The sequence below is a fragment of the Ixodes scapularis genome, unplaced genomic scaffold (genome assembly GCF_016920785.2).
Source record: "Ixodes scapularis isolate PalLabHiFi unplaced genomic scaffold, ASM1692078v2 ptg000324l_1___fragment_1__unscaffolded, whole genome shotgun sequence".
Lineage (NCBI taxonomy): Eukaryota > Metazoa > Arthropoda > Arachnida > Ixodida > Ixodidae > Ixodes > Ixodes scapularis.
The window spans coordinates 1,145,939-1,155,804 of NW_024609966.1; the positions used below are offsets into that span (position 1 = coordinate 1,145,939).

General features: G+C 48.4%; 2 protein-coding genes across 2 annotated transcripts; one reads left to right on the top strand and one right to left on the bottom strand.

The window, feature by feature from the left end:
- The first annotated feature begins 1,779 nt into the window (after positions 1–1,779).
- On the top strand, positions 1,780–3,054 carry LOC120843005 (putative nuclease HARBI1). The gene has a single exon (XM_040214222.1). It carries the CDS (start codon positions 1,780–1,782, stop codon positions 3,052–3,054), a length of 1,275 nt encoding a protein of 424 aa, XP_040070156.1.
- A 1,935-nt stretch (positions 3,055–4,989) lies between these two features.
- LOC121047241 (myb/SANT-like DNA-binding domain-containing protein 1) lies at positions 4,990–9,660 on the bottom strand. The gene is made up of 3 exons (XM_040502351.2): positions 9,389–9,660; positions 8,783–8,909; positions 4,990–5,439 (listed from the first exon to the last, which is right to left on the bottom strand). Exons 1-3 carry the CDS (start codon positions 9,658–9,660, stop codon positions 4,990–4,992), a joined length of 849 nt encoding a protein of 282 aa, XP_040358285.2.
- Positions 9,661–9,866: the final 206 nt, after the last annotated feature.

Below are 9,866 nucleotides of genomic sequence, written 5' to 3' on the forward strand. Positions count from 1 at the left end.
ATTGATTAGGATGCAGTTGATTGTTTCGGATGATAGGCGAACGGCTATATAGTCTCTTTGGATAGATTCTGTGTATCTATCGAACGCTTTAGAATGGATAATTCTGGCTACTCTTGGTTTGGTCGGATGAGCAATGATGGAATCTGTGAGTGGAAATCCAATAATTTTATTTTTAAGGTAATATGGTTCTTGAATACATGTAATCTGTGATTCAAGCTGTGTTCGATGTACGTGGTTCCCCACTCACTGTTACTTTGTATGCATGTTGCACAGCGCCTGACAGGATCTCCACATTGGGCTGCCACGTGTTCTCCTGCACACTCTGTGCAGCGCTCTTGGTTTTCAGACGCCCTTGTAGGATGTCCATAGCCTGCACAACTGTTACATTTTGTAATGTGTAGGTTTTCTCGGATAGGGCACACTGTCCATCCATAGGTAATCTTTTCCCTGTTCTTTAGCTGTTAGAAGACAGGGGGAGTTACCTCAACTATGACAGTGTTTTGTCGTTTTTCTGGATGTAGGTCCGGGTGACAGTAATGTCCTCGCAGTCTCCCTCTATTTTGTTCTGCTCGAGAATTGCACTGCGCACCTCCTCTGCTGTCATGTCTGGTTCGACCTGGCCAATTGAGAGCTGGGGATATCTCCTGAATGGTCTCTTGACCTCGTAGATCTCTGTGATGTCTTTTGTTTTGTTTAGTTCTTGTTCTAACTTGCAAATCCCCTTTTCGCTTGTGCTGAGTTAACGCATCTGGCCACCAAATCTCCCGTAATAACAAGACATTTGGAAATTTCGTGCAACGTGGTTTTAAAGACTAAAAGTAGGGATATTTAACTTATACACAGATATATAGCTTTAGGAGAATGAAAAAATATATAGCTATCTGCTTAGAAAGTAGCTGTTACTTTTTTGTTTGCGATGAAACAGATTGAGGAAAACAAACTTTTTAATGTTTTCTTCAATGTTTCAAGTTCTCTGTGGCCTATGTGCGTATTTTGGTATCCCACCCCCACCATTTTAATTGCTGCACACAGCTGCAAATAACAGAATATAAATTTGTACTTCATATTGCTCATGTGGCGTCGATCCTTGATTTAGAGAACGCAAGGGGTGCTCGGAGTCTGAGACATTTGTCGTTCTGATGGTATCCAGAGGGCAAATGGAAGATGTGAGCATTTTTGTCACTTTCGCTTCCACTGAATTGAGAGCGCTCAGGGACCAACACATCATCTAATACCCTAGTTACACGGGCACCCTTAACTGCAGTTACGGCAAACTATGGTTACGGGCGCTAACTGCAGTTACCGGTAACCGCGGTGCGCGTGTGTTACACGGAAGTCCTCTTCTCAGTCAGCCTATGTGGACGATCACGTGGTTGCCGTCCAGGCGAAAATATACTCATGATTTATGCGACTGAACTTTAAAAAAAAAAAACATTAGTTTCAAAAGTTGATTCAAGTTATAATCAGTTTGTGGTTATTTAAGACAGTTCGTGGTCAAATATGTTCGTTTAGCTGTTCAGCTTTCGGTAAAATACAAAGTCAGCCTGCTAACACTGGTAGTGATCGACTGCTTTAAATTGGTTAGCCGACACGACAGCCGAAACAATCCATCGCTTCCGGCTTCCGGTTCGCTCAGGTAGGGTAGCTCAGGTTGACCATTGACCGGCTTTGTTTCTGTCGCTTTGGTCTCACGTGCTTCGTATCTTCGTCGGAGCCACGTTGCTGTGTATTGTATTCCCCTCCGTCAGTGAGGTTTGCATCTGCACGCCGTAACGTGGAATGGCGTTGAGCACTCTCAACAATCCTGTGCTGGACGATGAGGACGAATGCAACTTCTGGTCGATGTTCGCCGCTCATCAAGCCGTGCTTCAACGGCGACGTATGCTGGAGCAAAGTGTACTCGCCGAGATCGACGAACTGCTCTCGGAGCAGAAACACGCTGAGAGACGGCGCAACCGGCTTGTGCTAGCGGCTGCGCGACTCTGCTCCCGCGAGCGGCATGTGTGGGCGTATCCCCGTGCCAGGTCTTGGTACGAGACAACGCTCCCATACTTTCCTGAGAGCACGTTTAGGGAGAACTTCCGCCTAGACCGCAGCACCTTCCGGTACGTAGTAAGCGTATGCGAGTGTATGAGACAAAACAACACCAACATGCGTCAAGCTATCCCTCCGGAGAAGCGTGTGGCTATTGCCTTGTATCGCCTGGCGACCTCGGCAGAAGACAGAACTGTCGCAAATCTTTTCGGCGTCAGCCGGTCATCCGTCAACAACATTTTCAGAGAATTTTGTGAAGTTCTGGTGCAGCGCATTGAACCACGGTTTGTCAAGTTCCCTCGACCCAATGACTTGGCTGAACACCTGCGCCAATTTGCAGCAGTTGCAGGCTTCCCTCAAGGGGTGGGGGCCTTGGACGGCTGCCACCTCGAGGTGTGCCCTCCGAAGGATCATGACTCAGACTATCATAATTATAAGGGGTGGTATTCCACCATTCTTTTGGCTGTAGCCGACCACGCATACAGGTTCCTGTACACAAACGTTGGATCACCTGGGAGGAATCACGACTCAGCTGTATTCCAGCGCTCACGGCTTCCGGGCGTCCTGGCTGGCGATCTGTTACGGTCAGAAGCCAAAACCTTTGAAGGGATCTCTGTTGGCCCTGTCCTTCTCGCAGATCAGGCTTTCCCTCTGCAGTGCCACATGATGAAACCCTTCCCGCAGCCTGGTAGTGTTGGGTCCCCCACACGGGCTTTTAACTACCGTCTCTCCAGTGCCAGGAGAGTCGTAGAGAACGCATTTGGTCGGCTCAAGGCGCGGTTTCGAATCCTTCACAAGGGACTGGAATCGGACATCGAGAGTGTGAACACCATTGTTCGCGCGTGCTGTGTGCTCCACAACATATGTGAGCAGCTAAATGATCGCTGTGAGAAGAACTGGCTCGACACGGTGCAGAGCGACGACAAGAACTGGCCCCAGCCAGTCCGCTTCACCAGCGTGGAGGAGCCATCAGGAGTGGAAGTTAGGAATGCCCTTGCGAAATACTTTTCCGCAAACTGAACAGTTTGGTATGGCTGGCTTCTGTGCCTGTGTGGCCCTGCTGTGTTGTGCTGTTTGAGATGGTACTATCGCGAACTGTATGAGAGGGAATATCTGAGCGTGCGGCAAGTATCATTGGAGCCTACCGTGATGCTACATGGTTGCCGCTCCTAGAACCAAGGTGCAGAGAGCAGAGCAGAGATGCAGCCGCACTACTCTCTCTACCTTGGTTCCAAAGCGGCCACAGCAAAGCGTGGCCGCTTTGGAACCAAGGTAGGTCTAAATCTTAAAGTGTTCCGAGGAAATCCTGACTTTGCGACTTGATTTTTTTGTGAATGAATATACTTTTTTTTTAATGACTTGAGTATATTTCCACATTGTGATCATTGTAGCATTACCCGACATGCTCAACACTCAAACTGGGACGAAGGAACATGCATAAAGGAAATGATCTGGGGAGTCTCACATATATTCAAAGCATAATAGAGATCTGAATTATTCTTGGTACAAGGTTTTTGGTTTGACTGCTTTTCAAAGTCGTCATTATTGCAGCTTGTCCAACTCTGCATGCATATTTCATTAACAGCAGCACATGTAACATTCCCCGAACATATGTACAATCTAATTACAAGTGCACTGTTTCACCTCCTTCACAATTCAAGCCACCCTGGCATCCGAGCAATGCAGCGGCTCTTGAGCATTACGCCTGACCCACAATCAATGCCGATGTTCATCTCAGGACTTGCAGATTTGTTTAGTGCCAATGTGCGTAGACTGACACATAAGTGTGCTGCTTCAGTCACTCCCGCTGCTTAACGCATGTTTTAAGCATGTGCTCACGGAAATAGTGGGGTCCCTATCACCATCTCAAAGATCAACCTATTTGCTCACTGCATAGAACACTACAGCAGACACCATCGCCAAGGCCTTTGTCAGTGGCTGGGTGGCTTGCTTTGAATGTCTGTCCGTCGTTATGACTGACCAAGGCCGGCAAGCCGGGACGCTTGTACTTCAGTGTTTTAAGTTTGCTTACTTTTGCCCAAAATCTGGCAAGCTGGGAACCAGTAATGCAGTGGCCAGCACTTTTTGAAATTGCTTGGAAACGCATACAGTATTGCACTCGTGCAAAATGCTTCAGCCGCGAAAACACAAGCAGCAAGTTTCGTCAGGACACAATAATTATGGCAAATATCTGAAACTGAAACCGAAACTAAGGTGCTAACTGGTATCCAGAATTCATTTCGTGGAATCTTCTCACTGAATCAAGGCGCCAGGGGCGTCTCGATTCGAGAGAAAGTTTATTACAAACGAATCAATGTAAAGAATTGCGTCAGCAGGGCAGACCACTGTCAAGATGGGTTCCTACAACTGCTGACCTGCTCTTGCACTACAGTCAAGGTGCACTTGATACGGCAAACGACAAATATTTTTTTAAGGTGCGTTTCACTGATTCTACGACCAGTTTTAACGACATTCTTGTCAAGATACAATGGAGACGACCCATTGAGTGCAGTTACGTTGTGGCCTCATGTGGAAGAGTGTTGTTCATCCGTGCTAAATATGTCAGCCTGTGGACCAAACAAACACTCAGTAGCTGCCATTAATGCATCCCTCGTGTATTGCCATCAGAGAACCTGATGTTCCAAGAGTAATGAGAACTTCATAGCCACCCAGCTTTCCCACAAGAATGTTTGTACACCTTTCATCCATCAAATTGAGTCATTGCCATAACCTTAAAAAAACAAGGATATTTTCGTTATCCCAGTTTTCCCCAAGTCTGCAGGAACAGAAAAAGGCGCTACAATCATGAGCGTTCGCCTGCTCCTGACGGCTGCGCACCAACCGCAAGCTTTAACAAGTGGTGCATGCGAGTGGGCGCAAGCTTTAGCATCAGAAATCCCATTCGTTATAGTCCCAAAAGTTTAGCTCGTCTTGCGACCCTTTGGCAACATAGCCCTACTTTTTATTTTTTTTCGATTCAAAGTATGCTTCCATCATTCGAAGCATGCTAGCCTGCATATCGTTTGACTCTTTTTGCAGCCACAGCAGCTCCTTCTGCCTCTTCAACCTTTTTTTCTCCATTTTTGCAGCTCGTTCTGTCTCTTCGGAATGCATGGTGAGGAGCTGCTGCATAAGGGAGGCAGCTGGCCGCTTGCGGCTTTTGTTTTTCCTCGTGGCAAAGCTAGTACTTGTACCGCTGCTGCCACTAGTGGTTAAGTAGCTGCTGCTGGGGCTTGCACCATCAGTCAGGCCCACACTCTGCGAGCCTGGGGAATGAGCCAGCGCAGATTCATTGCCACTTCCAGGCATGGTGCAGTCCTCGTGAGGCATATCGTCATTGTCGTCGTCCTGGTCCCACGAGACAACCACCTCGGCATCATCTGCAATCTCATCAACTAGTGGCACCTGTGTATGACAAAACAGCGAAGACAACACGTCGATATCACGCCACAACAAAATTTCTCCTAACACAACTCAATCCCGGCTGCAGCTTGACCCGAGCATACTAACTGCACAATCTGTGGCCTGCATACTGTATACCAACCTAACTTTTTCAAAATAGTGCACCCAGCTATGCTTTGCCTCACACTACACTGGACCAGAGCCAACGTTACAGGCCACCAGCACCAGCACGAGCCAGTTAAAAGCTGGCTAGCGATTTGAACCATACAGTCTGTACCTTAGGTTGTAGTTCAGCACCCGGAAAGAAGACGTATAACAGCGCTGTACAAAAGCGATGGGGCATGGGCAAGAGCCGTGGCGTCCCATAATACCAAAAGTTACTGTCATGCATTGTTTCTAGCATAGGTTGGAGTCCCCTTAATATTATATGTTGAGGGAATGGTGTGGCATGCAGCAATGTATATGCCGCCTCGGTGTCTCCGGGGCAAGAGCGCTGGCCTACGGATCCCCATGTGGCGGGTTCGAATCCCGGCCGAGATGCCCGCAATCTGACGGAGGCTTATTGCGGAGAAGGCACCGTGTGACCGAGCTTTCGGTTGCACGTCATAAAGATCCGTAGGTGGTCCAAAATAATTCTCAGTCCTCCGCTGGCGTGTGCCAGATGCCCGTCGTTCGTTTGGCACGTAAAACCCCCAAATTTGACTTCTAGCAATGTATACTGTGTAGGTCCTGTAGCATGAAGGCTAAATTCTGGTTTAGCGCTACGACCGCCTGCGCTAGGACCGCCTGCAAAAGAGTGCTAATATCAGGTGCTATGGCAACCAAGGGCTGCACAATTCATCGGATGCGACAGAAGCGTCTGACCTGGCATAGTGAGTCGGCAGTGGCCTCCAGTTACAACAGTCAATAACCCTGTACCTGCAGTTTACCCGTACTGGCCTCCAATTACAACAGTCAATAACCCTGTACCTGCAGTTTACCCTGAGCATTGGCTCAGGGTAAACTGCAGGTACAGGGTTATCGACTGTTGTAACTGGAGGCCACTCCCGACTCACTATGTCCGGTCAGACGCTTCTGTCTGACCTCATACCCATACCTCATATACCCTATAAACTAACAGGTACTTGTAGGCCTGCAGAGTAGCAGTGCTACCATTGTGACTACATGATTTAGGAGCCGTTGTAGTTTTAATGTGAAGCCGCTCAAAAAGCAGTCCCAGTAGTTTGTAGCATCCATGTGTGATGAAATAATAATCAATAATTTTGCAATAGCAGGTCTATCAAATCACTTGTCTCTGCTTCACACAGAGGCGGCGATTGTGGGTTGGTTCTCGTTCTTCACACAACTTATCCTTGTTCCTGGACTGCTGGGCAGGCTTGAAGCAAATAAGAACTAATCTCGGCACCTTTCCTAGCTCTTTTGGGGCAGTCCCACCGACATATTGCTGCTCTTTATTTGAAAATATGGTGCAAATAAAAAAAAACACCTGGTATGTTAAGCATGCTCTGGTGAACAATGCAACGATTGGAATGGTTCTATTATTTCATTTTAGAGACAAGCGGTGTAATGCAGGGCACAGCACAAAGACACGCTAAAACATAAGAAAAGGCAATGTTTCCACAAAATCTTATCTGAAGAGCTACCGTAGTCCATCATAGCTTCGTCCCACTAGAGCGACAAACACCGTTTTTTGTCCGGCGACACCACAAAGTTCCGTGTCGCCGAGGCTGTCCCACTGCAACGACCAACACCCGCGACATTTCGCCGACAAGCACCGACAAACGATCGACGACGGACGAGTTCTTGTCTGTCGTTGGACTTGAAGCGCAGCAAGCAGTCCCACTGAGGAACATCTCTCAGAGACAAACTTATCCTCCTCGCCCGTTTATGCCTTCTGTTGCCTCCCTTGCCACCCTTCTACCCTTCCTCCCGGAACAAGAAGCCCTTGGCGGCCAAACCTCGTTCCCAACCGCGCAGTTCCGGTCTCTCGATTGCACGTAGTGGTCGCTTGCGCGGCTTGCTGGCTGGTGCCGGGCGATCGTGTTGCAAAAGGGAATTCGCTGTGGCTGGTTTTGCTCGCGAAAACTTGGTGCGCGAGGCGGTGCTTCAAGATGCCGAAGTCTACGCCCCTGCATCAGGATGGCTACACCCATGTTCGAGGACTGACCAAAGAGGCCGCTCACCACGAGGTGGGACACGACGTTTCGCGGCAAGCCATTCCGGCAGACGAGAGACTTGTGGTCACGTTCTGTGATAATCAGGATGCCGTATTGTCCACCAAAGAGCGCCTGACCTCGACCATTTGAATATGAAGTTATAAGCATCCTCAAAATCGGCAAGAAATTCCGTAGCGCTCACCTAGAATGCCTCGAACGGCCCAAAAAAGAAACGGTTCGGGTATTTCTAGTTCGGAAAAAGTGTGGTGTCGATTGTCATGACTGTTTACGGAAAGTCGCCAACGGCAAATGAAGAGAAGCGGAAGCTTTAATCAAGAAATAAAATGATTGTCTCCACTTTAACCGTGTTTGTCGGCGCGTTTTATGCCCAAAGAGCAAAACACGAAAACTGCGTCGCCAGATTCTGTTTGTCTGTGTATTTTGAAGTGTTTTGCTCACAACTCCAGTCCCACTAGGAAAAAGTTTCCTTGCCCCCGTGTTCTGCGTCGTGTCCGCCAGGTGGGACGGCGGACTCCGACAAACAGGCTGTCCGTCGGTGTCGTCTGTCGCTCGTTGTCGTGTGTCGCTGTTGTTTGTTGCTATCTGTCGCTCTATTGGGACGCGGCTATCAACGCACTGCATTGGAACCATTTTTATGGGACTAATCAGTTGCACCGATTGCCACTAGGCGAGCACCCCTAAAAGAAGCGTATGGTGACATGGCTAATCAGTTGCACTGAATGCCACTAGGCCAGCACCCCTAAAACAAGCGTATGGTGGTGTGCTCCAGTTGAGGCTGATACTAGGCACGCAGCCAGGATTTGGTCTAGGTGGGGGGGGGGGGGGGGGGAAGAGAGAGAGGAGGTCTCAGTAAAACTGATGGGGGGCGCTTGGGCCTCCTGGGCCCCGTTAGTTACATGCCTGACTGATACATTATCAAATCTATCGTACTAACGAGGTTGCAGTTCAAAACTCATTGAGTTTCTTGACAAAATAAATGCGAAGGCTTGAGAACAGCAAAATTTCTCAACGTGAAAAGTTTGAAAGTTGGAATACATTAGGACCTTTGGAGCCCCTTGGTTTGAAGCCTGATCCTCAGGTCTGAAGACAATGTTCACGGCATCTGTAGATATAATCTAACTAGTAAGCTCTTTCCACCCTTTGCTTTTAGTCTAGGAGTTGCAATTTACCTCGACATTTTCCTCCGCCAGGAACTCATTATTGATGGGCAGGGACCCCAGGAAATTATGGAGTTGCCAGTAGAAGGGCCACTCAACACCTTTGGATCCGGTGGTCGTGCCACTTTGCTTCAGCTTCCTGGAAAGAATCAATGTTTTCAATCAACATTTAAGAAAAAATACAGATGCGGAATGGGAAATATGACAAGTACTTTTCAGAGAACGAAACCTCACAGCAAACAACAACGTCTGCAATATTGCTGCAGCATAAATTAGTGCTCTAGCAATGATAGGGCTTGAAAATCTATAACAAACTCTTCAAAATGCATTTGTCAACAACCATACTGGATGTAGCTTTGAGAACAGAAAACTTCCATTTAATTGTGCAAAAATTATCAATTCATTATTTTATCGAGCTAGTGCAACATAATTAGTAACCCTGACTGGATATATTAAGAGGAAACAAAATACTCAGGGACTACGCGAACCGGTGGTTGCGGCAGGTAGGGAGCCGGCACCGGTGCGTCAAGCAGCCTACATAACGCGGGACCGCCGCCGTAATTACAAGTCTCGCAACAAAGCTAACATCTGAAGTGCATCGTCACAAGCATCACTCACCGGTACTGTTTGTTCAGGTTTTCCAGCTTCTGGCGAATTTGCTTTCCCGTGTATGGTTCTTCGCCACTCCGAAGCCCGGCCCCGGCGTTCAGCTGCTCTGCCATTGCGGCGTAGATGGCCGCGTTTCTCGTATTCGAGCGCAACGCTTGCAAATTGTCCTCCCAAATCCTGATGAGGGCCTCGGTGATTGCAACCGGCCAGTTAATGCGCTTCTTGCCCGGTTGCGCCGATTTCGAGCGCTGCGACTTCGCTGCTGCTTCGGGCGCTGCCATCTTGTCAGTTATGAGCCCTAACTGAGGTTGCCAAGCTCAGTTTGCGCTAACTGCGGTTAGCGGCCAACCACAGTTAGGTTTGCCGTGTAACAGCGGGTAACTGCGGTTAAGCTAACCGCGGTTACGCTTAACTGCAGTTAAAACGGCCCGTGTAACTAGGGTATAAGAAGGATCCAGCGTGCCTTCGAGCCAGAGGCGAGAGACTC

Bases quoted from the DNA above. Each gene is read 5' to 3' on its own strand.
- LOC120843005 (XM_040214222.1), top strand. From the start codon at position 1,780: ATGGCGTTGAGCACTCTCAACAATCCTGTGCTGGACGATGAGGACGAA.
- LOC121047241 (XM_040502351.2), bottom strand. From the start codon at position 9,660: ATGGCAGCGCCCGAAGCAGCAGCGAAGTCGCAGCGCTCGAAATCGGCG. The intron at 8,910-9,388 runs GTGAGTGATGCT...GATTCTTTCCAG, and splicing joins AACCTGAACAAACAGTACCG to GAAGCTGAAGCAAAGTGGCA. The intron at 5,440-8,782 runs GTAAATTGCAAC...TGTCATACACAG, and splicing joins TGGCGGAGGAAAATGTCGAG to GTGCCACTAGTTGATGAGAT.